Here is a 26,814-nt window from a genome sequence, read left to right as displayed (position 1 = left end):
TCCTTTGTGGATTACTTTGTAGCCTATTTTGGGTCCCAAGTCAACGGCCCTCTGCCCCCTGATCACTTTTTCACCTCCGCATGCTGCTAGTTGCTAGGGTGGACACTAGCTGCTGCTTACTCCTGTCTGTATACAGTAAGCATACTCTACTTCCCAAGCAGACAAACAATGGTAATACTTTCCAAAATGGAAAAGATATTCATCCGTGCAACAGATATTTACTGGGCACCAAACTATATGCCAGATGCTGTAAGGTGCCAGGAATCCAGACACAGTTCCTAGCCCCAGGTCATATGTGATGTTCATAAGGCTCTTGAGGTAAAGTCTGCAAAGAGGAGGACAGCCTGACCTATTCAGGGATGGCTCCATCTGCCACTTGGGCCTCCTGTCCAGTGCCCTCTTTGGGCATGGAAAACTGAGAACTGGCCCTGTGCCTGTGCTGGGAACAGAGTCGTGAATGGTACCCAGGGTTAGGGGGGAAGAGACAGGACCCAGCTGAGGTCAGGGACTCTAATGGGGCTTGTGTCCCGTGAGAGTCCCCCCACCTTCTCCCTCATGCCTCTTACCCTGCCCAGTGTTCCTGTCCTTCTTCGGGATTGCCAGCATTGGTCTCAGCTGCCTGGTGGCCCTCTTCCTGTACCACGTGGTCTTTGGTATCCAGTACTTGGGCATCCTGAATGGGGTGGCTGCCTTCGTGATCGTGGGCATTGGTGAGTTGCCTCTGTTGCCATGGCAGTGCGCCTCCCACATGGGAAGTCTGCCTCATCCCCTTTCTCCCTGGATACAAAGCCTGGCTTTCCTGGGGGCTCTACACAGCTCCTGCTGAGACCTAGAGCCTTGGAGTGCAGGCTTAGAATGTGGGTGGTGGGCCAGGCGCAGTGGCTCACGCCTGTAATCCCAGCACTTTGGGAGGCCGAGGTGGGTGGATCACAAGGTCAGGAGATCGAGACCATCCTGGCTAACATGGTAAAATCCCTTCTCTACTCAAAATACAAAAAAAAAAATTAGCCGGGCATGGTGGCAGGCGCCTGTAGTTCCAGCTGCTCAGGAGGCTGAGGCAGGAGAATGGTGTGAACCCAGGAGGCAGAGCTTGCAATGAGCCGAGATCGCGCCACTGCACTCCAGCCTGGGCGACTGAGCAAGACTCTAGCTCAAAAACAAACAAAAAAGAATGTGGGTGGTGGGCAGATCCTTGGCATAGAGTGAGTGGAGAGAGCAGGAAGGTTTGCTGGATGGAAGTGAGGATGGTGGGAAAGGCCCAGGAAGTATGGGAAGGAGGCCAGGATGTGGGAGAAGGTACCTAGCTCTGGGTGAGGTTGGGGCCAAGGAGTGTGGTGGGTGGAGCTTGAACTCTTGGTGGGAGGAGCTAGTCAGAGGGGTCTCTCCACACTCTAAGCTGAGAAGCAGGACTCCTGCAGCCTGCCAGGTTGGGCCTGATCCTGGAGACAGTAGAATGATCCTGAGCCTGGCCCGGGACTCCCTCCCACAGGTGTGGATGACGTCTTTGTGTTCATCAACACCTACCGCCAGGCCACCCACCTGGAAGACCCACAGCTGCGCATGATCCACACCGTCCAAACTGCAGGCAAGGCCACCTTCTTCACCTCCCTGACCACGGCCGCCGCCTACGCAGCCAACGTCTTCTCCCAGGTGCGGACCTGCCCTCCATTTGTGTCCTGGCCTCCCACCCGCCCGTGCATACCTAAGCCCCTGGTCTCTGCTGCTCCCACACCGCTTGAGTGGCCATATAGCCTTCACCTCAAGGTACTTGCCTCATCTCTGGAGTTCATTTTTGTCACGAATCACCCATTACCCAAACCTAACAAGTGTGAATGTTATAATCCAGACAGCATTTTTTAGGGATCCTCAGTAGTAGTAATCCTGCCTCCACCCTGGAGGACGTTTGGCAGTTCCCAAAGCTCTTTCTCATTTCATCTTCATTCCCATGGTCATTGACAAAGGTACCATTACAATCCTATTTTCCAAAAAAGAAACTTGACCCTTGAGAGGTCAAGTGGCTTCCTCAGGATCACACAGCAGATAAGTGAGAAGCCTGACCAAGTCCACAGCGATTCCCCCTCTGCCTGCTTCTGGCTGCGTTTTCCTCCCGCGCGCTGACTTCCCCTTGCTGCCTCTGAGTGGGGCTTAGGAGAAGACATTGAGCCCAGGCTGGGTTCTTGGTGTGGGAAGACAGTGAATTGACCCAAGTCTTTGAGAGACTTTATGACCTGAGCTGAGTAGCCCCTCTGGAACCCAGTAGATGCTTTAGGATTATCCAGGTCCTTCTAGAGAAATCACTTCTGGAAGGTAGGCAGAGCTGGGTTCAGCTTCTGCTGTGTGACCTTGGGCAGGCTGTGTGGCCTCTCTGAGCCTCACTTTCCTCATGTGTGGATTATCCAGAGACTGAGATGCGAGGATAATGGTGAAAGTGTTTCACAGAGTGCAGGCTGCTCTGTTGGTGGTTACAGCTTCCTTCCAACTAGCACCTCCCTGTGTGGTCCCTGTCGTACTTCTGGAACATACCCATTGCTCCTAGTCCCCACGGTCCCTGCCTCCTTCATGTGGCAGAATTCTCTCCCTCCCCCTCCCCACTAGCACATGGCTTGGTCTAACGGGATGTGTCTTCCTCTGTCCCCCATTCATTTGCGTAATGACAGCTACTGACCACTGCCTCTGTGCCGGGCTCTGTTCCGGGCAGTGGGCTGCAGATAGACAAGAGCCTCCACTCGAGGTATGAATCCTTCCGGTGCTGCTGTGTCCCCTGTCCCCTGATACCAGCCCTTGGTGTCACCACCAGTGAGGCTGGTGGTTGGCATTCTGGCAGCCTGGGCCACCTCCTACTGCCTCAGTCTGGGCCGGATCTGGGATCCTGAGTGTCTCTGGCTGCAGAGGGGCACCCAGGCCCACTGACTCCAGGTCCAGCCAGCCCCACATCCCTCTCTTCCTTTCCATCACCAGATCCCAGCCGTCCATGACTTTGGCCTGTTCATGTCTCTCATCGTGTCCTGCTGCTGGCTGGCCGTGCTTGTCACCATGCCTGCAGCCCTGGGCCTCTGGAGCCTCTACCTGGCACCGCTGGAGAGCTCCTGCCAGACCAGGTAAGTCGGGCGGGGCCTCTTCCCAAGCAAGGTATCCACAACAGGCCTCTGTGAGCCACTCAGCGCACCACCCTCTCTTCCAAAAGCCTTCTGTGTGCCCAGTCCTGTGCTAGGCAGGGAACAGGGAAGGAGAAGATACTTCCATCCAATAATTGCAATTTGGGGTCACCAGGGTCACCAGGAAGTGAGCAAAGCACTTTAGTCCAAGATCTGATGACATCACCATTCACTTCCCAAAGAACCCTGGGAACAGGGTTCTCTTGCTGTGCCCATTCTACAGATGAGAAAACAATGGCTCAGGGAGGTTCAGTAGCTTTTTCAAGGTCACCCATTTAGTAGGCAGTAGAACCTGGATTTAAACCCAAGAACTCTGCCTCCAGATCCCATGCTCTCAGCCACCATGTTGAGTGTCCTCAGGTTCTCGTCTGTAGATGTAGTGAGCCGTGTGCAGAGTTGAACGGGTCAGTTCAGAGTTGCTGCTGGAGGTTTAGGGGAAAAGGTCTTGTGGGCCTGGTGGTCGGGAAGATGGAGGGGGATGGTGGTGGAGTTGAATCAGGCCTGGGTGGCTGCCTGGGGCTGGGAGGATGGAGGGGCTCTGGGCTCAGATCAGCACCCACTCATTGTGATAAAGGCCTTGGTCAGTGGTGGTCAGCAATGTCCACTTGCCCATGGTGAGCCCCGGAGGGGCTGGAGGGAGAGGAGGGCCCAGCGAGGAGCTTAGACTTGGGCCTGAGACGGACTCCTCAGCTCTCCCCACTCACATCCTCTCCCTTCAGGACTCTGCTGTGGTGGTGTGGGTTGGCAGGTGCGGGTTGGCACTGCACACGGGCACCCTAGCAGAGGCACTGTTCTCTGTACCATGGGCGCTCAGATTTGACTGTTTTCCATGACAGTTTCATGTCACAGAAGCAGCGTCGTGGGGAAAAGGCACCTTTTTCTGATCTCTACAGAGATACCAAATAAGCCCCCGCTCTGCCGCCGCCCCGCCTGGGGCTGTCTCCCCAGTGGTCCTATTGGGCGCAGTCATCTTCCCCGTCAGTCAGACGTGGGCTTCAAGCCTCACCTCCTCCCTCGGCAGCCGTGGAAGCCTGGGCAGGTGACTTCACCTCTGCATCTCAGTTTCCTTTTCTATGAAACAGCTATGATCCCTGTGTGTGAGTCTCATGAGGATTAAGTGAGATAATCCACGCAGGGCTCCCAGCTCACTGCTGGCACGTGGCAGTGGTATTAGCCACACACACAGCGCTCATATCAGCCATGAGGATTATTCTGGTGCCCAGTCCCTAGGGTGAGCCGTGTCTGTCATGTGTTCACTCCGGCTGAGACCTCGGCCACGAAGCTACACCCTCAGCCCTGCCCTGCTCCCTCCTCCTGGCTCCCCTGAGTATTAAGTTGGTGGCAGAGCCCCCGGGCCACACAGCAGCAGAGGAATGAGTCCCCTGATTTGATCACCTTAGTGCCTGGGCCACTGTGTGTTGTCATCCCCTCTTGCTGGGTAATGTCTGCTGTCACCATTTGTCTCTCTGGAGGAAGACTGGCACCTGAGGGTCCTGGGGTAGACGATACTAGAAAGAAACCAGGTGACCAGCTCCCAGAAGTCTGGGGTGCTCATCCTGTGTGTGACGTCAGCAGCACTGTGATACCTGGGTTCATCTGATCCTCAGGGCCCTGCCCCCCTCTCCCTGGGTACCCAGGACCCTCTGGCTCACCACTGTCCCCTACTCTCTCCACAGCTGCCACCAGAATTGTGGCCGCAAGAGCTCCCTGCACTTCCCCGGAGACGTGTTTGCCACTCCCGAGCAGGTTGGAGGCAGCCCCGCCCAGGGTCCCATACCCTACCTGGACGATGACATCCCCTTGCTGGAGGTCGAGGAAGAGCCAGGTGAGAGCTGGCACAGGCCTGCCCTGCTGACCCCAGCGAGACCCAGCACTGCCTCTGCCCGGGGAGTAACGCTTGATAAGTTGGTCCTGAGACTGGGGACTGGACAAGGTGGCCTGCAGGGCTTCCTCACCAGGCATCTGGGCTTCCCTGGAAGCGAGCACGGACCACAGTGGGCTTTGACTCAGGCTTTGACGGGCCACTGCTCTGCCCTGGCAGTGTCACTGGAGCTGGGAGACGTGTCCCTGGTGTCTGTGTCCCCTGAGGGTCTGCAGCCAGCCTCCAACACGGGCAGCCGTGGCCAGCTCATTGTGCAGCTGCAGGAGCTGCTGCACCACTGGGTCCTGTGGTCAGCCGTCAAGAGCCGCTGGGTGATTGTGGGTAAGTGGGCCCTCTGCCCCTCCCCCTGTCTCACAGCTCCACCCCGAAAACACACAGGAACTGGGAGCCCACCCCCTCTTGCAGATGCCCCAGGGCAGAGGCCTGGGCTGGGGTCTCTCCCTCTCCAACCCGCCCCGCTCCTTCCTGTGCAGAATGAAGCTGGTCACGGGCGGCTGTTGCTCATTGGCCCCTGCTGTGTGCCAGCCACTCACACTGGGCAGTAGCACAGAACGTGCCACGCATGGGCCCTGGAGTTAGCCCCACTTGAGTCTGAGTCCCAGTTTGGCCGCGTCCTAGCTGTGTGAATTTGGCTATTCCAGTCTGTTTAGCACTCAGTTCCTATTCTGTAATTGAGGGTGAGAACGGTGGCTAGGAAGGCAGCTGTAGTTGGAGAGTATGTATAAAGACCTCAGCCCAGCACGTGGCATGTAGTAAATGCTCTGTGAATGTTAAGTGCTATTATTATTGTCATCTTCAACAGGATTTCAGAGTTGTGTGAGATCAAGTAGTGCACCAGCTCTTCATAAACTATGAGGTACTCTTAGGTGGCGGCCGCTTCTTGTCCAGCAGTGTTAGATTATAGCTTATAGTCAAACCCCATGGGACACCACAAAGCAACTGATCCCTGGCCCTGGAGGACCATCCCCAGTAAGCTGTGCCCACGGGCTGACATGCAGGGCCTTCCCCCACGCCCTTAGGACACCCCCCCCACCTCCACCACAACCAGAGCCAGCTGTCTCCCGGCACTTGGGAGCCCCGCTGGGAATGGACCAGCTGGGTCCAGCCCCGCCTGGTGTAGCGCCCTCTCCTCACAGGGCTGTTCGTCTCCATCCTCATCCTGTCCCTGGTGTTCGCCAGCCGGCTCCGCCCTGCCAGTCGGGCCCCACTCCTCTTCCGGCCTGATACCAACATCCAGGTGCTGCTGGACCTCAAGTACAACCTGAGCGCCGAGGGCATCTCCTGCATCACCTGTTCAGGTGAGGCTTCCAGCCAGGCCGTCCCCGGCCTGCTCAGGTGTCCAGGTCCCAAAGGCTGTTGGTCTGAGAGATGCAGGATCCAGGCTCCCCATCAATGCCTGACCTCAGGCAAATCCCACTCACCGCTGAGGCCCCGTGTTCCCACAGTTCATTCAACAGATGCTTGCTGGGTGCCTGCTGGATGCTGGCTCTGGGGAGGTACAGTGGGCAGGCGGCACAGGCTTCCCAAGCTCAGGGAGCTCACATTCCAGCTCTAGAGACTAGTCACTGTAATAGTAGATCTGAGCTTTGGTGGAGGAAGACTAGGGTGTCTTAGAGGCCCACATCATGGAAGGCTTCCTGGAGGAAGTAACGTCTAGGCCAAAACTCACAAGAATGGGAAGGAGTTAGCCAGGCTGGGAGGGGAGAGGAGAGAAGAAGAGGAGTTAACCAGGTAGGGAGGGGAGAAGAGGGAAGGGGTGGGGTTAGCCAGGCTGGGAGAGGAAAGGAGGGAAGAGGAGGGGTTAGCCAGGTGAGGAGGGGAGAGGAGAGAAGGGGTGGGGTTAGCCAGGCTGGGAGGGGAGAGGAGGGAAGGGGTTAGCCAGGCTGGGAGGGGAAAAGAGGGAAGAGGAGGAGTTAGCCAGGTGAGGAGGGGAGAGGAGGGAAGGGGTGGGGTTAGCCAAGCTGGGAGGGGAGAGGGGGGAAGGGGTTAGCCAGGCTGGGAGGGGAGAGGGAGGAAGAAGAGAGGTTAGCCTGGTGAGGAGGGGAGAGGAGGGAAGGGGTGGGGTTAGCCAGGCTGGGAGGGGAGAGGGAGGAAGAGGAGAGGTTAGCCTGGTGAGGAGGGGAGAGGAGGGAAGGGGTGGGTTTAGCCAGGCTGGGAGGGGAGAAGGGGGAAGGGGTTAGCCAGGCTGGGAGGGGAGAGGGAGGAAGAAGAGAGGTTAGCCTGGTGAGGAGGGGAGAGGAGGGAAGGGGTGGGGTTAGCCAGGCAGGGAGGGGAGAAGAGGGAGGACTCTAGGCAGAGGAGAGCACCAGAGGTGGGAAAGACCAAGGCCACATTTGAGAGAGGCAGTTGCAGGAGCTAGGCTGGCCCAGTGGACTGGGATAGGGCAGGTGGGCTGAAGTGAGGGGTCTGGATTTTATTCTAATTGTCACTGGAAACTAGTCACGTGGTTTAAGTGGAGAAGCGGGGTGATGGAGTCTCCCAGGTGCTGTGTGGAGGTGGATTGGGGCACTGGGGTGGAAGCTGGCTGGGAGGCTGGGTAGGAGGCTGGTGGGGTATTCTAGAGGAGAGTTGGTGGCACTGGAACCAGCATGCTGACGGCAGCGGTGGTGGAGTCAAGAGGTTTTTAGGAGGCGGTTTCCATAGGACTTGGTGATGGAGTGAGAGTTGGGAATGAGCCAGGAGGGAAGATAGAGATGGCTCCTTGATTTTGAGGTAGCTGGCCCAGGCCGAGTTTTACAGAGCGGGAGCAGGGTGGGGGCAGGCAAAGTCAACCCAAGGTCATCTGACTTTGCCAGGGCAGTTAGAAACCAAATGAGAAGATGCCTGGGTGAGAGCTTCCAGCTCACAGGAGCGGATCTGCTGGCTGCTGTAATTGCCTTTATTTAATTAGGGCGGTGCTGAGATTAACCTAGCCTTCCCCTTGGCAATGGCAGCCAAATGTGTGATAATCCACTGCAGCTCCGAGAGGCACCGGAAGAGCCCCTCGCACCTCGGAGCCAGCCCCGGCCACGTCCCCAGCTCCTCTCTCCAACTGCCAGGGCGTGGCATTGCTCCTGATCATCACTGCCACCACAGGCCTCCAGCCTGCCCAAAGGGCCTGCTCCCCTTCCACAGAGGGACAAACCCCCAAAGCTCCCTGACAACATCTGGGGCCAGGACCAGGCCAGAGCCCAGCCAGAGCCCAGCCAGGACCCCAGCCAGCATCCCAGCCAGAGCCCAGCCAGGACCCCAGCCAGGACCCCAGCCAGAGCCCAGCCAGGACCCCAGCCACAGCCCAGCCAGAGCCCAACCAGGACCCCAGCCAGCACCCTAGCCAGAGCCCAGCCAGGACCCCAGCCAGAGTCCAGCCAGAGCCCAGCCAGGACCCCAGCCACAGCCCAACCAGGACCCCAGCCAGCACCCCAGCCAGAGCCCAGCCAGGACCCCAGCCAGCACCCCAGCCAGAGCCCAGCCAGGACCCCAGCCAGAGCCCAGCCAGGACCCCAGCCAGAGTCCAGCCAGAGCCCAGCCAGGACCCCAGCCAGCACCCCAGCCACAGCCCAGCCAGGACCCCAGCCAGCACCCCAGCCAGAGCCCAGCCAGGACCCCAGCCAGCACCCCAGCCAGAGCCCAGCCAGGACCCCAGCCAGAGCCCAGCCAGGACCCCAGCCAGAGTCCAGCCAGAGCCCAGCCAGGACCCCAGCCAGCACCCCAGCCACAGCCCAGCCAGGACCCCAGCCAGCACCCCAGCCAGAGCCCAGCCAGGATCCCAGCCAGCACCCCAGCCAGAGCCCAGCCAGGAGCCCAGCCAGGACCCCAGCCACAGTCCAGCCAGGACACCAACCAGCACCCCAGCCAGAGCCCAACCAGGACCCCGGCCAGAGACCAGCCAGGACCCCAGCCAGCACCCCAGTCACAGCCCAGCCAGGACCCTAGCCAGCACCCCAGCCAGGACCCCAGCCACAGCCCAGCCAGCACCCCAACCACAGCCCAGCCTGAGCCCAGCCAGGACCTCAGCCAGGACCCCAGCCAGACCCCAGCCAGGACCCCAGCCAGGACCCCAGCCAGACCCCAGCCAGGACCCCAGCCAGAGCCCAGCCCCTGCTCCCTGTACCTCTTCCTCTGAGAACTGCCTCTTGGAGGGACCCCTTCAGAGTGCAGCAGAGTGCTTCGGCTTTACAAGGGGCAGGCAAGGCCAGACCCCAATGGGACGGCAAGTCCCTCTCTGGGCAGGTCCCTTCACCTCTGCTTTCCACTCCATCAAGGGGTCCATGGGAACAGCCTCAGGATGGCTGTGAGGATTAAAACTTTGAAGGTGCAGTTCTCTCATTTCTAATTTAAAAACCCAAAGGGTTAACACACAACGCTTGAAGCAAAACCGGCATATATGTCTCCCAACATGTTTGCCAGCTAATGACCTTGGGTCACCCTAACAGTCACTCCTGTTAATTGGATGCAGAGGATGTGATGTCCCACCCCCAAGGGAAGTGTGGCATCATCCCTACCCAACAGAGGAGGCAGAGTGGCACAGAGAGGGCGAGCAGGGGGCAGAGTGGCACAGAGAGGGCGAGCAGGGAGCGTTTCAGTGTTTTTCTCTGGGCAGGCTGATGGTGCCTTTCTCTGGGCCTAAAATTCCTAAAAGTTTGGTATTTGATTTTTTAAAAGTTCTTCCTAGTTTCTTACCCCCACACACCCACCCCCTCCAGTCCCTGGGCCCCAGTTCCTGAGACTGTGTCAGATCCCAGCCTCTTGCCTCTGCCCATCGGGCCCAGCCCGGGATGCCCTGCTGTCCTGCTGTCCTTGATGTGGCGTTGCGGGGCAGGTCTGTTCCAGGAGAAGCCCCATAGCCTGCAGAACAACATCCGGACGTCCCTGGAGAAGAAGAGGCGAGGCTCGGAGGTTCCCTGGGCCAGCCGGCCTGAGGCCACCCTGCAGGGTAAGCACGGGGGGTGGAGGGTGGGGAAATCCTCCCTGGTGCTAGGGTTGGGGGCCCTGTAAGAGGAGCAGATAAAACTCCTTCTGGATTCTCCTTCAAGATGGACACTGTGTGTTCCTGGTCACTGCAGAGGAGCTGGGGATGGGGGGTGAATTTGGGGCCCTCACCTGCCATCCCGCCAGGACAGGAGGCTCCCGCGACACCCTGGTCTGTGGTGCCCCCCAAGCCCTCCCTGTGCACCAAAGCCATCCTGAGTGTCCAGGGGCAGAGGCAGGCGTCCCGGGCCCCAAACACTGGCTTATCCCTGCTGGAGTTTCCCTCAGAGGTGGGTGCTGGGACAAGTGTACTGGGGGAATGAATCCCCCATCAGGCAGCTCTGTCTGTCCCTGTCACCCTATGGCACTGTCACCAATCTGTCCTACCACTGTCACTCCCAGCACCAACCCTGAACCATCACTGGCACACCTTCACCAGGATGCCCTTCATCACTGTCACCTCTGCTATCTGGGCCACCCCATCCCAGTGCCCACCACCTCCCCCACCATCCCTCCCACCCCATCCTGTGCCCACCACCTCCCCCACCATCCCTCCCACCCCATCCTGTGCCCACCACCTCCCCCACCATCCCTCCCACCCCATCCTGTGCCCACCACCTCCCCCACCATCCCTCCCACCCCATCCTGTGCCCACCACCTCCCCCACCATCCCTCCCACCCCATCCTGTGCCCACCACCTCCCCCACCATCCCTCCCACCCCATCCCAGTGCCCACCACCTCCCCCACCATCCCTCCCACCCCATCCTGTGCCCACCACCTCCCCCACCATCCCTGCCACCCCATCCTGTGCCCACCACCTCCCCCACCATTCCTGCCACCCCATCCTGTGCCCACCACCTCCCCCACCATCCCTCCCACCCCATCCTGTGCCCACCACCTCCCCCACCATCCCTCCCACCCCATCCTGTGCCCACCACCTCCCCCACCATCCCTCCCACCCCATCCTGTGCCCACCACCTCCCCCACCATCCCTCCCACCCCATCCTGTGCCCACCACCTCCCCCACCATCCCTCCCACCCCATCCTGTGCCCACCACCTCCCCCACCATCCCTCCCACCCCATCCCAGTGCCCACCACCTCCCCCACCATCCCTCCCACCCCATCCTGTGCCCACCACCTCCCCCACCATCCCTCCCACCCCATCCTGTGCCCACCACCTCCCCCACCATTCCTGCCACCCCATCCTGTGCCCACCACCTCCCCCACCATCCCTCCCACCCCATCCTGTGCCCACCACCTCCCCCACCATCCCTCCCACCCCATCCCAGTGCCCACCACCTCCCCCACCATCCCTCCCACCCCATCCCAGTGCCCACCACCTCCCCCACCATCCCTCCCACCCCATCCCTGTGCCCACCACCTCCCCCACCATCCCTCCCACCCCATCCTGTGCCCACCACCTCCCCCACCATTCCTGCCACCCCATCCTGTGCCCACCACCTCCCCCACCATTCCTGCCACCCCATCCTGTGCCCACCACCTCCCCCACCATCCCTCCCACCCCATCCTGTGCCCACCACCTCCCCCACCATCCCTCGCACCCCATCCTGTGCCCACCACCTCCCCCACCATCCCTCCCACCCCATCCTGTGCCCACCACCTCCCCCACCATCCCTCCCACCCCATCCTGTGCCCACCACCTCCCCCACCATCCCTCCCACCCCATCCTGTGCCCACCACCTCCCCCACCATCCCTCCCACCCCATCCTGTGCCCACCACCTCCCCCACCATCCCTCCCACCCCATCCTGTGCCCACCACCTCCCCCACCATTCCTGCCACCCCATCCTGTGCCCACCACCTCCCCCACCATTCCTGCCACCCCATCCTGTGCCCACCACCTCCCCCACCATCCCTCCCACCCCATCCTGTGCCCACCACCTCCCCCACCATCCCTCCCACCCCATCCTGTGCCCACCACCTCCCCCACCATCCCTCCCACCCCATCCCAGTGCCCACCACCTCCCCCACCATCCCTCCCACCCCATCCCAGTGCCCACCACCTCCCCCACCATCCCTCCCACCCCATCCCAGTGCCCACCACCTCCCCCACCATCCCTCCCACCCCATCCCTGTGCCCACCACCTCCCCCACCATCCCTCCCACCCCATCCCAGTGCCCACCACCTCCCCCACCATCCCTCCCACCCCATCCTGTGCCCACCACCTCCCCCACCATCCCTGCCACCCCATCCTGTGCCCACCACCTCCCCCACCATCCCTGCCACCCCATCCTGTGCCCACCACCTCCCCCACCATCCCTCCCACCCCATCCTGTGCCCACCACCTCCCCCACCATCCCTCCCACCCCATCCTGTGCCCACCACCTCCCCCACTATTATTGCCATGGGCCTGGTCCAGTAGAGAGGGGCACAGCCAGCATTTTGAGATGAGCCCAAGGCCAGGACTGAGCTCGTTAGTCGACAGAGCTGAGGGTGGGCTGCTCCAGGGTCAGGAGAAGCCAGTCAAGGTCAAGTTCACCTCTCTTTCGTCCCTTATTTGTCCATAGATTTCCTGGGCACCGTGTACATCTCTAAAGTGAAGAGTCAAGGCCACCCCGCTGTCTACAGGCTCTCCCTCAATGCCAGCCTGCCTGCTCCTTGGCAGGCTGTGTCGCCTGGGGATGGAGAGGTGCCCTCCTTCCAGGTGAGCCTGGGCTATCGTGAAGTGAGCCGCCACCACTGGGGGCGGGGGGGCCCTCAGGGCCACACTAGTGGGCACTGGCCACATAGGGAGAAGCAGCTTTGAGGATGAAGACCCCCCCCGCCCCAAACCAGCCTTGTCTGTGACAGGAACCTGCCAAGTGGTGGCAGCATGGGCTTCTGAGTCAGCCAGGCCTGGATTCAAGTCGTGGCTCTGCCATTTATTAACTGTGTGTCTTTGGGCAAATTGCTTACTCTCTGAGCCTCAGTTTCTTCATCCGTGACATGGGGATGTGACAAGCACCAGCCAGCATTGTTGGAGGTGTGTGAGGTGAGGCCTGTGCAGTGCAGAACGCCTGGGTACAGTCCCTCCTCGGGCAGTGGCGGCCAGGAATCTTACTGTCCTTGGTAGCTGCTCCAGCACCGCAGAAAGGAGTCCCCAGGCCCAGACTTGAGTTTTCCCCTTCGTGAGGGTCATTTGTGTTTCTTTTCTTTTTCTTTTTTTGGGGGGGTTGGGGGGAGGACAGGGGCTTGCACTGTCACCCAGGCTGGAGTGCAGTAGCATGATCATAGCTCACTGCAGCCTCGACCTCCTGGACTCAAGCGAGCCTCTCTCGTCAGCCTCCTGAGTAGCTGCGACCACAGGCACACACCACCACACGAGCTAGTTTTGTCTTTTATTTTTTGTAGGTACGGGGTCTCTCTGTGTTGGCCAGGCTCATTCGTGTTTCTTTAACATGGTACACGCTCCATGGTGACAGGGACACGTACCAATTTGTTTGTTCAGGATTTATATTTCCATTTGGAAGATGAGGTCTCTGAGGCTTTTCCTGCCTCTAAGCCTCTGCGTGTGCTGTTCCCACTGCCTGAAAAGCTTTTCCTTAAGCTTCGTGTGTGGCTGACTCCTCGGTGCTCGTTCAGGTCTCGGCACCCCTGTGGGGCCCCACAGAGCCCTGCCCCGGCGCCTTTCTCGCCTTGTCCTCCTCTCCCTGCCATTTATCCTGTCTTATCTTCCTTATTCTTGGAAGCCATCATCATTGCCAGCTCCACAAGGGTAGGGACCGTGCCCCTCAGAGCCTGACGCGGTGCCTGGTATGGGACAGACACTCAGTGAACAATTGTTGAGGGAAGAAACGAGGCTCAGAGGAGGAAAGGATTTGCCGAAGCGCTGAACTCAAACCCAGGCCTCCCAAGCCTCTGCCCAGGGCTCTGTCCCCAACTCCGAGGACTGGGACGGGGTGAACTATGCCGAGGAGGGAGGGGACGGAGCCTGAGGCTGGCCCAGGCTGAGGCAGCCCCCCCGAGTCACATGTCTTGTCTCTGTCAACCCACTGCTTAGGTGTATAGAGCGCCTTTTGGTAACTTCACCAAGAAGCTGACCGCTTGTATGTCTACAGTAGGGCTGCTCCAGGCGGCGAGCCCCTCCCGCAAGTGGATGCTGACGACCTTGGCCTGTGATGCCAAGCGGGGCTGGAAGTTTGACTTCAGCTTCTACGTGGCCACCAAGGAGCAGCAGCACACCCGGTAACAAAGCCTGGCAGACAAGCCGGTGCCCATCAGCCCGGCTGCTGCTTTGCCCTTTTCTCTCTTTTCTCTTTCTTCTCTCTCTTTTCACATGAGGGATGGCAGCAGGCCCTTTTTTTTTTTTTTTTTTTTTTTTTTTGAGACGGAGTCTTACTCTGTTGCCCAGGCTGGAGTGCAGTGACACAGTCTTGGCTCACTGTAACCTCTGCCTCCCAAGTTCAAGCGATTCTGCTGCCTCAACCTCCCAAATAGCTGGGACTACAGGCGTGCACCACCACACCTGCTTAATTTTTGTATTTTTAGTAGAGATGGAGTTTTGCCATGTTGGCCACGCTGGTCTCAAACTCCTGAGCTCAGGTGATTCACATGCCTTGGCCTCCCAAAGTGCTGGGATTACAGGCATGAGCCACCGCACCTGGCCCTGAGGGATGCCAGCAGACCCGTTTAAGAAACCTCTGGCCAGGTGCAGTGGCTCATCCTGTAATCCCAGCCCTTTGGGAGGCTGAGGTGGGCAGATCACAAGGTCAGCAGATCGAGACCATCCTGGCTAACACGGTGAAACTCCATCTCTACTAAAAGTACAAAAAATTAGCTGGGCATGGTGGCAGGCGCCTGTAGTCCCAGCTACTCAGGAGGCTGAGGCAGGAGAATTGCTTGAACCCAGAGGCAGAGGTTACAGTGAGTCGAGATCACACCTCTGCGCTCCAGCCTGGCGACAGAGCGAGACTCTGTCTCAAAAAAAAAAGGAAAAAAAAAAAGAAAAAAAACTGCTGTCTATTTTTACCCACCTGCTCAGATGGGTCTCTGCCCAGGGCTGGGGAGTGCAGAACATTGGCAAAGATGACGGGCCCAGGAGCTGCTACCCGCCTTGATAGCTCCTCAGGGGTTGCAGTGGTCACCTGGCTGTCCCTCTAGCATACCAGGCCCCTTTCCATCCCAGGCCCTTTGCATTTGCTGTTCCCTCTGCCTAGAATGCTTTCCCCAGCTCCTCACATGCAAGACAACATCTCAAGATTCAAGTCCCTGTCCAAAAGTCACCTCCCGGGAGAGTCTGTCCCTCCCCAGGTACCACATCCAGCCTCTCTCCATACATCACCCACTGCTTTCCTGGCCCCACTGCCACCTGCCACCATGCTGACCTGCAGTGTTACCTGTCCTCCCATGGGAGCACACAGGCATCCTGTGGTAGGACCTTGGCCATCTCTTTTGGTGCTGCCTCCCCAGCACCTGTCACGGTGTCTGGCATAGTAGGTGCAAATAACTGCTTGCTGAATGAATGAATGAGTACATGCCGCACTTCCTTGACAAGGCACTCACCCACACTCTAAATACATCATTAATTCAGAAAATGTTTATTTAATGCCCCTGCCCGTTCCGCTGGAAGGAGAGTGAGGGGAGGGCCTCTGTTGTATTCACTTGCCACAGGCCCAGTCCCTGCTAGTGCCCGGTGTGAAGTTGGGCCCCCACTACATGCCAAGTCAGAAGCCGCATTCTGTGCTCTCGGGGTCTCCATGCCATCCAGGGGCACCTTTTCTGGGGTTTCCTTCCCCGTGTTGTAAACACAGCCCCACATCCATTTATCCATGGAGGCCATATTAGCTGAAGGTCTCCTCCCTCCGCCGTTCACTGATTTAACAAACTGTGGACTCCAACTGTGCTGGCACTGTGCTAGGGATATGGTAGTGACAAAGACAGATGTGACTCCTACCCTCGGGCCGTCTAGCAGGAGACAGGCAGCTAACAAGTAAACAGCAATGTCATTACAAACCATGATACGTGCTCTGAAAGAAATAGTCCCACTGTCATTGTGGTGGAGAACAGTGGTGTAAGGCCATGCTTGGTGACACACGGGGACTGTGGTCTCTGACAGAACTCAGTGACACACGGGGACTGTGGTCTCTGACGGGGCTCGGTGACACACGGGGACTGTGGTCTCTGACGGGGCTCGGTGACACACGGGGACTGTGGTCTCTGACAGAACTCAGTGACACACGGGGACTGTGGTCTCTGACGGGGCTCGGTGACACACAGGGACTGTGGTTTCTGGCAGAACTCAGTGACACACGGGGACTGGTCTCTGATGGGGCTAGCTTTGGAGTGTCAAACACCCATGGGAGTCTGAACTCTGCATGGGGCTGAGGGGTGCAGCTTGGAGGCCGGGGAATGGCAGGACAGCACTGGCTGGGTCCTTTCCAGCGTGGGACCCTGACTTGGGGGTGGGGGCCCCTCTGCCTGTCCTCCCCTGAGCCCCAGGCTGGGCTCACTCTGCCCAGACACATCGGTGACCAGGGGTTGGGCAGCCTGCCTGGATGAGCTGGAAACATTCTGGAAAGAACTTTGAGCTGCACTGGGTCTAGTGGTTAGCCAGCTGTTGACCCTAGAGCGCTTCCTTCCTATAGAATGTAGAGACTCCCTAACTGTTGGGGTTGAGGCAAGGCTGGGGACCCCTTAGCGGGGACCGCTAGGGTTGTCCCTGGGGCCCCTCCTGAACCTTTGTACCCCCTGGGGGACAGTTTGAAAGCTGCTGGTCTTCTCCACCCTTCATGACGCCTATGGGGAGACTGAGGGGCAGAGGTGCAGGGCCTTGACTAGGTTCCCATAGTCAGCCTTGGCAGGGGCGGGGCTAGAACAGCCTCCAGACCCCCAGCCTAGGGCAGTTCCCTCAGCCCTCAACCTGAGAACAAATCCCCATGCGGGAGCAGAGCCCAAGTCCAGATCCCACGACACCCCACCCCCGGCCCACTGGCCTCACCTCCCTGACTCCTCCTGGCCTTTCCGGCCTCAGCCCGGCCTCCATTGCCTCCACAGGAAGCTGTACTTCGCCCAGTCTCACAAGCCCCCCTTCCACGGGCGCGTGTGCATGGCACCCCCTGGCTGCCTGCTCAGCTCCAGCCCCGATGGGCCTACCAAAGGCTTCTTCTTCGTGCCTAGTGAGAAAGGTACGGCAGGGGCACACAGGTGGGGACCTCAGGAGCTGGGCCGCGCCTTCCCTTACAGCTCTGACTCCCTGTTTGCAGTGCCCAAGGCCCGTCTCTCGGCCACCTTCGGCTTCAACCCCTGCGTGAACACAGGCTGCGGGAAGCCAGCGGTGCGGCCACTGGTGGATACTGGGGCCATGGTCTTCGTGGTCTTTGGCATTATTGGCGTCAACCGCACTCGGCAGGTGGACAACCACGTCATTGGAGACCCGGTACGGGGCATGTGTTGGGCAGATGCCGAGGGCCCCAGCTGCAACAGTCTTGCAAATAAGCACCTGTCCAGGGAACCACGTCCAGCTCCTCACACCCCCTCTTGGCTCCTCGATGGCTCCTCTAGCCCAGACAGATCCCCCATGGGCTCCTGGGGGTCCTGATTTTCTTGAGGACTCAGCGGCATTGACCTCGTAGACTCACCCAGGAATCTGGGTTTAGGGTCCAAGCTGGATGCCTGTGAGGGACTCGAATGGAGAGAGGGCAGTCCAGGTGGACACCTCCTTGCCCTCTCCCTCGCTCTGAGCTGGGCTGTGGCTTTCTCCTCTCTCAGGCTTCCCTCCCTCACATGCATTCCTGTCCAGTGTGGGGCTCTTCAGTGTTTGAAGGCACTGGTTGAGCTGGGACTGTTCGGCACGTAGTGGGTGCTAAGGATTCCTGGGAGGAAGGACGGGCGGGTGTCCCTTGCCTTTAATAAATTAGTCACAGCCCGGCAGGGTCCACGGGAATGGCAGCCGTGGAGTAAGTCGGGAACAAGGTGGAGTCGGAGGAGATCTGTGTGTTCAGTCCACACTGGGCATCTGCAGGCGCTGGGAACAGGGGCTGGGGGACCAGGCAGGTCCTGCAGGACAGTGAGGATGTGGCTGTCTGGGAGGGTGGGGAGAAAAGCAAGAAATTCAGGTGAGAAGGTGGTGGGGGAAGGGGAGGAGGTGAGGCGGAGGGGCCTGTGTGGGGTGTGCAGTGATGGAAGCAGAAGATGCTGGCGGGGGCAGGACAGAGCGTTAGGGTGGGGCAGTGAGTGAGCAGTTGGAGGCTGGCAACGTGAGGGTGATGGGTAGCAGGGAGCTGCTGGAGGTTCTTCCCTGGGGTTGGGGGTGAGCACGCAGGACTGAGTCCCTGTCTCACTGAGCGGCCTGGGCTGGCTTATGTCTCCTTGGGAAAGGGCAGCGTTGTCTACGACAGCAGCTTCGACCTCTTCAAGGAAATTGGACACCTGTGTCGCCTCTGCAAGGCCATCGCAGCCAACTCCGAGCTGGTGAAGCCAGGCGGGGCCCAGTGCCTGCCTTCAGGTGCGTGGGGTGTGGGGAGCTGTTCCTCCGAGGGAGAATGAACTGACTGGGGAGGCACAGAGGCTGGTCCAAGGTAGACAGCCGAAGGACACAGCGTCTGGCATGTGGGGGTGTTTTGCAGATGTGTGTCTGTGCTGAGTGTGTCCACACCAGGGTGGGGTGTGTGCCGGCAGTCGAGGGTTTTTGGATGTGAGCAGGCTTGTGTGTGAACAGGACTGGTGCAGAGGTGCCCGTGTGTGGGATGTGGGGCACATCTGCAGGAGTAGCCTTTCCAAAATTAGGGGGTAGGGCCAGGGACTGGCCCACAGCCAATGTGGATGAGGTCACCGCAGGGGCGTCCCTGGGAGGGGCCCACACATTATGTTCTACCCTGATGGCAAATGCATGTTGTAGGTTTCCCAATGCCGTTGCCAATGGTTACAAACACTCTAAGCCTCAGAGGTAGGTGAGCGCGTGGGCACAGGTGTGATGCAGGGGGACAGGCTCTTCCAGGGCCACTACCCACTCCCTTTCTTGCCTCTCCCCACAGGCTACAGCATCTCCTCCTTCCTGCAGATGTTGCACCCTGAGTGCAAGGAGCTGCCGGAGCCCAACCTGCTCCCGGGACAGCTGTCCCACGGGGCCGTGGGCGTCAGGGAGGGCCGCGTGCAGTGGATCTCCATGGCTTTCGAGTCGGTGAGCCCAGGCAGCCTCGCTGGGCGCCGTGCTGCATACTTGCCCTGGGTGTGCCACCTCTGATCTCAGCCCTCTTCCCAGATCAGGGGGAGATGCTGAGGCCCAGAGAGGTGGAGTGACTTGCCTGAGGTCACACAGTTAGTGGGTGTCAATGTCAAGTGCTAAACCAGGCCGCCTGACTGCAGAGCTCTGCCCCTTCTTCCCCCCACCCTTTCCCTTCCCTCCTTCTCCACCAACTGGGTATCCATGGTATTTTTTAGTCTCTGGTCTGTAGGGGCCAGTAGAAGTCCAGAATGCCCCCCTCTGCCACTGTGGGAGGCCAGGTTTGGGCCCCAGACCCTGGCAGCCTCCCTCAGGGTGGCCAGGGCACCGGCCATCCTCCATACCTCCCTGCTACCTCTGTCACCCCGGACGCTCGCTGAGCTCTGCCCAAGGAGTCATAGGCACACGTGTGCACATATGCACACATGCACACACTCCTGCCCTGTGGGGACTCTCGGCCCTGGCATGTGGCTTTCCACAGCTTGGCCAGCCCGTCCCTGCTGCCTCCGTGCAGAGACCTGGGCTCAGTCCTTGCCGGGATCCTGGTGTGCTCTGTGTCCCTGAGCAAGTTACTTGTCCCCTCTGGCCTTATCTGTAGAAGAGGGTTCAAGATCCCTGTGCCCCTCTGGCAGGTGTGGAGGTAAGAACACATGGGAAAGTCTGGGGACTAAGAATCAATGTGACAGCTTAAGCAGGGAGGTGACTCTCCTCTGGCCCCCCACCCTGACTTGCTTCCCACTATTTATTTGTGTTACTCATTGCACAAGCAACGAAACCAGCCACCAGCCAGGGGGGCCTCAGAGCCCTCAACAGGCCCCCAACCAAATGCAGACACCAGTTCAAAGACCCGGATGGGTCTTTTTTAGGTTGCATTTTTTTTACTGTGGTGAAATATACATAAGGTAAAATTAACCATCTTAACAGTTTTTTGTTTGTTTGTTTGTTTGTTTTTGAGTCAGGGTCTCACTCTGTCACCCAGGCTGGAGGGCAACGGCACGATCTTGGCTCACTGCAACCTCCGCCTCCCAGGTTCAAGCAATTCTCCCACCTCAGTCTCCCCAGTAGCTGGGACTACAGGCACCCACCATCATGCCCAGCTAAATTTTGTTTTTGTTTTTGTTTTTGTTTTTGGTAGAGAGAGGGTTTCACCATATTGGCCAGGAAGGTCTCGAACTCCTGACCTCAGGTGATCCACCCACCTTGGCCTCCCAAAGTGCCGGCATTACAAGGCATGAGCCACCACGACTGACCTGAACCATTTTTAAGCACACAACCCTGTGGCATTAAGTGTGTTCACACTGTTATGCAACCGTTACCACCATATACTTCGAGAACTTTTTTCGTCTTTCCAAACTGAAGCTCTATCCCTAGTAAACACTAACTCCCCCTCTCCCCTTCCCACAGGCACTGGCACCCACCATTCTACTTTCTCAATGAATTTAACAACTCTGGGGGCCTCATGTGAATGGAATCATACGGTGTTTGTCCTTTGGTGACTGGTTCATTTTTTTTTTTTTTTTTTGAAATGGAGTTTCGCTCTGTTGCCCAGGCTGGAGTGCAGTGGAGCCATCCCAGCCCACTGCAACCTCTGCCTCCTGGGTTCAACCAATACTCCTGCCTTAGCCTCCCAAATAGCTGGGATTACGGGCATGCGGCACCACACCCGGCTAATTTTTTGTATTTTTAGTAGAGAGGGGTTTCCCCACGTTGGCCAGGCTGGTCTTGAACTCCTGACCTCAGGTGATCCGCCCACCTCGGCCTCCCAAAGTGTGGGGATGACAGGGTGAGCCCCCGCGCCCGGCCAGTGACTGGTTCATTTCACTCAGTGCGAGGCTCACCGTGTTGCTTCATGTGTCAGAGTTCCCCTCCATCTGCAGGCCGAAGCCCCAGGCAGTTCCAGGGAGAAGAGAAGTCCCCACTCACGCTCACCACACGGCAGGGCACCCACTTCCAAGCTGACCCCACCAGCACTCAGACACGCGTGCACCTGCGCACGCACACGCAGGCCTCCTGGGAACTGGCTTGTACTCAGCAAGAGCAGAATTGATGAGCAGATACCTTAAGAACCTTTTAGAGCAGGGCGAGTGCCTGTTTCTCTCATTCATCATCCATGAGCACCCCTCGGGGCTGGGCACTGTGGGCCAGCCAGGCTGCTCCTGCCCTTGCAATTCACAGTCCCACCTGCCAGGGCCAGGCAGGCTGCCAGGCAGTGACAAGAGCAGGGGAAGCACTGAGGGTTTGGAGACCCCAAAGGAGGCCCACCTTGGGGCGTCAAGGAAGGCTTCCTGGAGGAGACAGAACCCCAGAAAGTCCTGAAGGATGAGCAGGAACTGGCTGAACAGGCAGAGGGAATAGCATGCACTCTGTGTGGACACAAGAGTGTAGGGGACCCTGGGAGCTGAAGGGGGTTCTGGTGGGCAGGGACTGTGGTTGCATGTGGACCAGTGCTGCTGTCACAATCACATAATACCTCCAGAAGCTGGTGGGGACTCATTTTGGATTGAATCGTTCATACCCTCCCCGACAGATGCAACACTCCATTGGTGGCCACAGAACAGACCAGCCCTGCGTGGGAAGGTGGCCACAGCCCCTGCCTGTCTCACTGGCTCATGTCTCTCCCTACAGACCACGTACAAGGGCAAATCCTCCTTCCAGACATACTCAGACTACCTGCGCTGGGAGAGCTTCCTCCAGCAGCAGCTGCAGGCCTTCCCCGAGGGCTCAGCCCTGCGCCGGGGCTTCCAGACCTGCGAGCACTGGAAGCAGATCTTCATGGAAATCGTAGGCAAGCGGCAGCCTCACCCCTCCACCCTGGGTGGGCAGGAGGCAGAGGGACCTGGGAGGGGAGGGCACAGAGCGGCCTGTCTGAGCCACACTCTCTCTCCTGGCCAAGAGCCCTGGGGAAACCGGGTGCCTCAGTGGCCAGGACACTGATCAGAGGCTGGAGTTTGGGTCCTCTCCTTCGGGGGCATCTGGCTACATTCTCTAATCTGGACTTTGGCCACCTAAAAAGTAACAGTCATGACCATGATGGCAGCTGCCAGTTACCAGCCTCTCCTAGGTGCCTGGGCTCTGGGCTGAGGGCCTGACCTGTGTTCTCTTCAACTCCAAACAAGGCAGGTGGGGTAAGGTCCTGTTATGACCGCATTTACAGACAGGGAATTGGAGTCTCAGAGAGGTCAAGGGCTCACCCCAGCAGCACAGCTTGCTGTGAGCGCCCACAGAGCAGCGCACTGAGGCCCTGTCCTCCCTTGCAGGGGTGCAGAGCGCCCTGTGCGGCCTGGTGCTATCCCTGCTCATCTGCGTGGCCGCGGTGGCCGTGTTCACCACCCACATCCTGCTCCTGCTGCCCGTGCTCCTCAGCATCTTGGGTACGTGGGCGAGGGGCTGACAGGCATCTGGCCGGTAGGGATGGGAGCAGGCAGAGTCTCCCTCGTTGGCCTCCAGGTAGCAAGTGTCTCTAAAGCCTTCACTGTCATATCTCCTCGGTGGAGGCTTCCCCCACCCCCACCCCAGGTCACAAGACCTTCTGCCAGGTGCCATCTGGGACAGTGGCTCATAGGACTGTCTCTCCCGCATGTCTGTGCTCGCGAGCAGAGCCAGGGTACCCAGGTGGTAGCCCTCAGCTCAGTGATGTGTTGCTGTACCTGTCCCCTACCTCGGGGGTCCCATCAGTGTGCCTTGTCTCTCCTGTCACCTGAGGGTGGGGGCTAGACTCCAGACCTCCCTATTCCCCTAAGGCCTCCAGGGCGGGAAGTCTGAGCTGCCTCCCCTGCTGTCCCCTTGCAGGCATCGTATGCCTGGTGGTGACCATCATGTACTGGAGTGGCTGGGAGATGGGCGCCGTGGAAGCCATCTCCCTGTCCATCCTCGTTGGCTCCTCCGTGGACTACTGCGTCCACCTGGTGGAGGGCTACCTGCTGGCTGGAGAGAACCTGCCCCCCCACCAGGCCGAGGTAAGCACCCTGCCCACCTTACCCACCTCCCACCACGTCGGGTCTTCTCCCACCTAGGTGCAGCTGAGGGACCCTCAAGGGCAGCTGGACATCCCAGGACCAGGCCCCCCCATGCAGGCTGTGTTCTAGAAACTAAGGTTTCCCAAAGCTGATCCCCAAACCCCAAGGACTCAAGTTCTAAGGTCCACACCCCCCAGCCTCAGTCTCCCCAGGTGAGCAATGAGAGGGTTGGACCAGACGCAGGATCCCAAGGGGGCCCTCCTGCTTCATGTTGCCCCAAGCTATGGCTCATTCTCCTTCCAGCCATGACCCAGAGGCCACAAGTCTGCTCCAGCCCCCGGTGGCTTGGTGAGGACATGTTCACATACTCAGTGCCAAAACCAGCTCTGGGCCTAGTAACGGTTTTTTCTTTAGTTTGGAATTGGCGTTGGTGTGAAAACATTCACAAATATGTAAAAATCAAATCAGTTACACATTCAACTGCCTGTGGTCAGAGGAACAAAATGAGTTCCAAGCAGGGCTCCCATTTATGAGGACCCGCTGTGCAGACCCTCGCATCCTACTGACATAGCAGCACCCACCGGTGCGTACCCTCCCAACGCTGTGAGGCCGCTTGCAGCTCTCCTCCCAGTAACAGAGCAGGAACCTGGCCTGGGGCGGGGGTTCGCGATTCCCCAGGTGCTGGCCAGAGGGGTCCCGCAGGCGGACGGGCTGGGCTCCCAGCTCTCCTCTCGCCCCCAGGACGCCCGAACGCAGCGCCAGTGGCGTACGCTGGAGGCTGTGCGGCACGTGGGCGTGGCCATCGTCTCCAGTGCCCTCACCACGGTCATCGCCACAGTGCCCCTCTTCTTCTGCATCATCGCCCCGTTTGCCAAGTTCGGCAAGATCGTGGCACTCAACACGGGTGTGTCCATCCTCTACACACTGACCGTCAGCACCGCCCTGCTGGGCATCATGGCGCCCGGCTCCTTCACTCGGACCCGGACTTCCTTCCTCAAGGCCCTGGGGGCCGTGCTGCTGGCGGGGGCCCTGGGGCTGGGTGCCTGCCTCGTGCTCCTGCGGAGCGGCTATAAGATTCCGCTGCCTGCAGGGGCCTCCCTATAGCCCAGGCCAGGCTCTGGACACTTGCACCTTTGGTCCCGTGGGTGGGGGACAGGAACTGCTTCCCAGCTCGGCTCCAGCTAGCTGTGTCCCCAGGCCTGGGCCCAGGGCGCCCTGCGGGCCAGCGTGGAGGCTGACACCCACACAAATGGTGTGGACCGCACTGCCTTTGCGGAGCTGGGAGTTGGAGACGGCCGCCACCCCATAGGCTGTCTGCTGGCAGCCACACTCGGCTTTTTGCCCAGTGGCAGAAGAGACCAGCCCTCCTCCCATGCCCGGTCACCATGGGGGTCGGGTTATTTTTGTAGGGAGTCTCCCGCTCACACTGCCTCAGTGCTCACCGCCTTCCAGTGTGGATGTTACAGGGTGACCCCCATTCTACCGATGTGAGAACTGAGGCGCCAGGACACAGTGGCTGCCCTGCGGCTGGATCAGTAGCAGAACCAGAGCTGCCTCCGAGCTCCATGCTGCCCTCGGCGATCACGCAGGAAAAGCACAGTGGATCCAGGGTGGGGGCCTCACACCCCCTACACCCCTCCCCCCCGCAACCCTCCCCTTCAGCTTTACAGCAGCCAGTGCTGAATGGCCCTGTGGCCCTCCCTGGGCCTTTTGATCCTGGCCAGAGAAGACAGAGGGACCCGGCTTGGGCTTCTGCATGTCCTACCCCTGACCCCAGCCTCAAGGGGCCCCTCGAAGGCCCTCTCTGGTTTCTGTGGGGCTCTGCACAGCTTTCCTCATGGATCTAAGCCCCCATGTTTCCCACCTGACTCTGAGTGGATGTTTTGGGGGGTCGCCCCTGTGGGGAGGGGCTGCCATGCCTGCCGCCTTGCCCATGGCAGAGGGTTCCTATTAAAGTGACATAGGATTGCACACCACCGCTGTTAACATGAGCATTTTAAGCACTGCTGTCTCCACCACTTTTCTAAAGTTGAAGCGACCTTGCACACTGCCTAGCCTGAACCTGGCACAAAGGCCGGGGCTGGCGCCAGAGGGAGAGGTGGGTGGGCTGAGGGTGCCTGACCATCCTGGAACAGGTCACAGGGCGCTCTGGGGGAGGTGAGGTTCAAGAGATGCTTCTTTCTTTAAGGGGTCCAACTGGCTCCACAGAGCAGACGTCTTGAGGATGCCTTTGGTGTGCCGAGTATTGTGCTGGTCACTGAGCTCTTTCCCTGGAGACTGACATTGCCACTGGGCTTTATGAGTGTGGACTCAGACTGAGCTGGAATGAATCCCTGAGGGTGGGAAAGACATCAAAGGGGGTTTCCAGGCCAGCCCTCCTGGCCTTCTGTAAATATTAACTGGGGGCCTGGGGATGTAAGATAGACGTATACCATACTCCACTTAGCAAGTGTTTGTTGAGGGACTGGCAGACCTTGGCCCACAATGCATAGTGAAGACATCAGACAAGCAATGAGTGAGCCTAACGGGCGGCACTGACTGCCAGAGGCTCTCCTCAGGGTTTGTGTCTGTGTCCGGGGCTGCCATGAAAAAGCTCCACGCACTGTGTGACTTCCACAACAGAAGTTTATTCTCACAGTTCTGGAGGCTGGATGTCCAAAAGCAAAGTATTGGCAGCGTCGGTTCCTCCTGCAGGCTTTCAGGGAGAGTCTGTCTCCTGCTCTCCTAGAAGGCTTCTGCTGGTTGGTAGCAAACTAGCCTTCCTGTTCCTTGTCTCCAAGAGGTGTCACTCCAGCCTCTGCCTCTGCCCTCACGTGACTTTCTTAGTCTGTTTCTCTGTTTACGTCACCTTCTTTCTAAGAGAAGCACCAAGCATACTGGGTTAGCCCCCCCGCCTCCTTAATGACTTCGTCTTAACTTGATCATCTGCAAAGAGCCTATTTCCAAATCTCGCATTCACAGGTACCAGGAGTTAGGACTTCAACATCTTTCCAGGGACACAGTAGGGTTCCCATGTGTGAGCTCACTTGTTAACCATAAGGAGTAGGTGCTGTCACACCCATTTTGCACACGGGGCAGCCAAGGATCTGAGATTGACTTGCCTGGATCACATAGCTAGTGAATGGTGGAGCCAGGCGCCGAGGCCCACCCACCTGTCCCCAGGGTGTTTCTTCAACCAGAAGAACCAACCCTTCAACCAGATTCACAGCCTCTCAATACAGTCTAACAAAGGCTGATGGTGGTTACAGGGTTGTCTGAGGTTGGTGGTCAGATCAAGAGGCCTGTTCTTAGAAAATCCGGAATGAGAACCCTTGTGTTTGTACAATGCTTCATACCTGAGCATCTTCCCATCCAACATCTGGAAAACCCGGACCCTTGGAGGCCTAGCCAAGAGCGCAGTGGCTGAGGGGAAGGACCACGGCCTGAAGCACACAGCCCTGAAGGGCCTGGTCAGGGCACAGGCCAGGCTCTGACCTGGGACCCACTTGCGGTAGTCCCCAGGTGTGCAGGAGGCCACATCTGCAAGGTCAGTCCTCGTCCAAATGACCACCCATGCAGGGGAAGTGGGGCAGGGTGGTGGGAGGAGGCCCAGGAGTGGAGGGGAGGGGAGGGGAGGGGGCTGGCAAATTGACAGGATGCCCCAGAAGGTGCTTCGAGAAAGGATCTACATCTCCAAGTACTTGTCCCGAGACCTTCCCAAAAGCTTAGT

General features: G+C 58.9%; 1 protein-coding gene across 2 annotated transcripts in view; it reads left to right on the top strand.

Annotated features, from left to right (window-relative positions):
* DISP3 (dispatched RND transporter family member 3) overlaps positions 1-25,187 on the top strand; it is a 59,560-nt gene extending 34,373 nt beyond the window's left edge. Inside the window, exons 5-21 of one of the 2 annotated variants that reach the window (XM_007980568.3) lie at positions 576-710; positions 1,490-1,650; positions 2,959-3,098; positions 4,832-4,980; positions 5,197-5,358; positions 6,174-6,335; positions 9,839-9,952; positions 12,518-12,654; positions 13,990-14,174; positions 16,983-17,113; positions 17,192-17,364; positions 18,306-18,432; positions 18,962-19,107; positions 21,775-21,934; positions 22,407-22,520; positions 22,939-23,105; positions 23,847-25,187. In XM_007980568.3, the coding sequence (XP_007978759.3) occupies positions 576-710; positions 1,490-1,650; positions 2,959-3,098; positions 4,832-4,980; positions 5,197-5,358; positions 6,174-6,335; positions 9,839-9,952; positions 12,518-12,654; positions 13,990-14,174; positions 16,983-17,113; positions 17,192-17,364; positions 18,306-18,432; positions 18,962-19,107; positions 21,775-21,934; positions 22,407-22,520; positions 22,939-23,105; positions 23,847-24,209 (2,726 nt within the window). In that variant the 3' untranslated portion in view covers positions 24,210-25,187. The remainder of the gene's footprint in view (positions 1-575; positions 711-1,489; positions 1,651-2,958; positions 3,099-4,831; positions 4,981-5,196; positions 5,359-6,173; positions 6,336-9,838; positions 9,953-12,517; positions 12,655-13,989; positions 14,175-16,982; positions 17,114-17,191; positions 17,365-18,305; positions 18,433-18,961; positions 19,108-21,774; positions 21,935-22,406; positions 22,521-22,938; positions 23,106-23,846) is intronic. The other variant, XM_007980570.3, reaches the window with a different exon arrangement.
* Positions 25,188-26,814: the final 1,627 nt, after the last annotated feature.

Source organism: Chlorocebus sabaeus, chromosome 20, assembly GCF_047675955.1.
Source record: "Chlorocebus sabaeus isolate Y175 chromosome 20, mChlSab1.0.hap1, whole genome shotgun sequence".
Lineage (NCBI taxonomy): Eukaryota > Metazoa > Chordata > Mammalia > Primates > Cercopithecidae > Chlorocebus > Chlorocebus sabaeus.
This window is presented reverse-complemented; position numbering and strand designations above follow the sequence as displayed.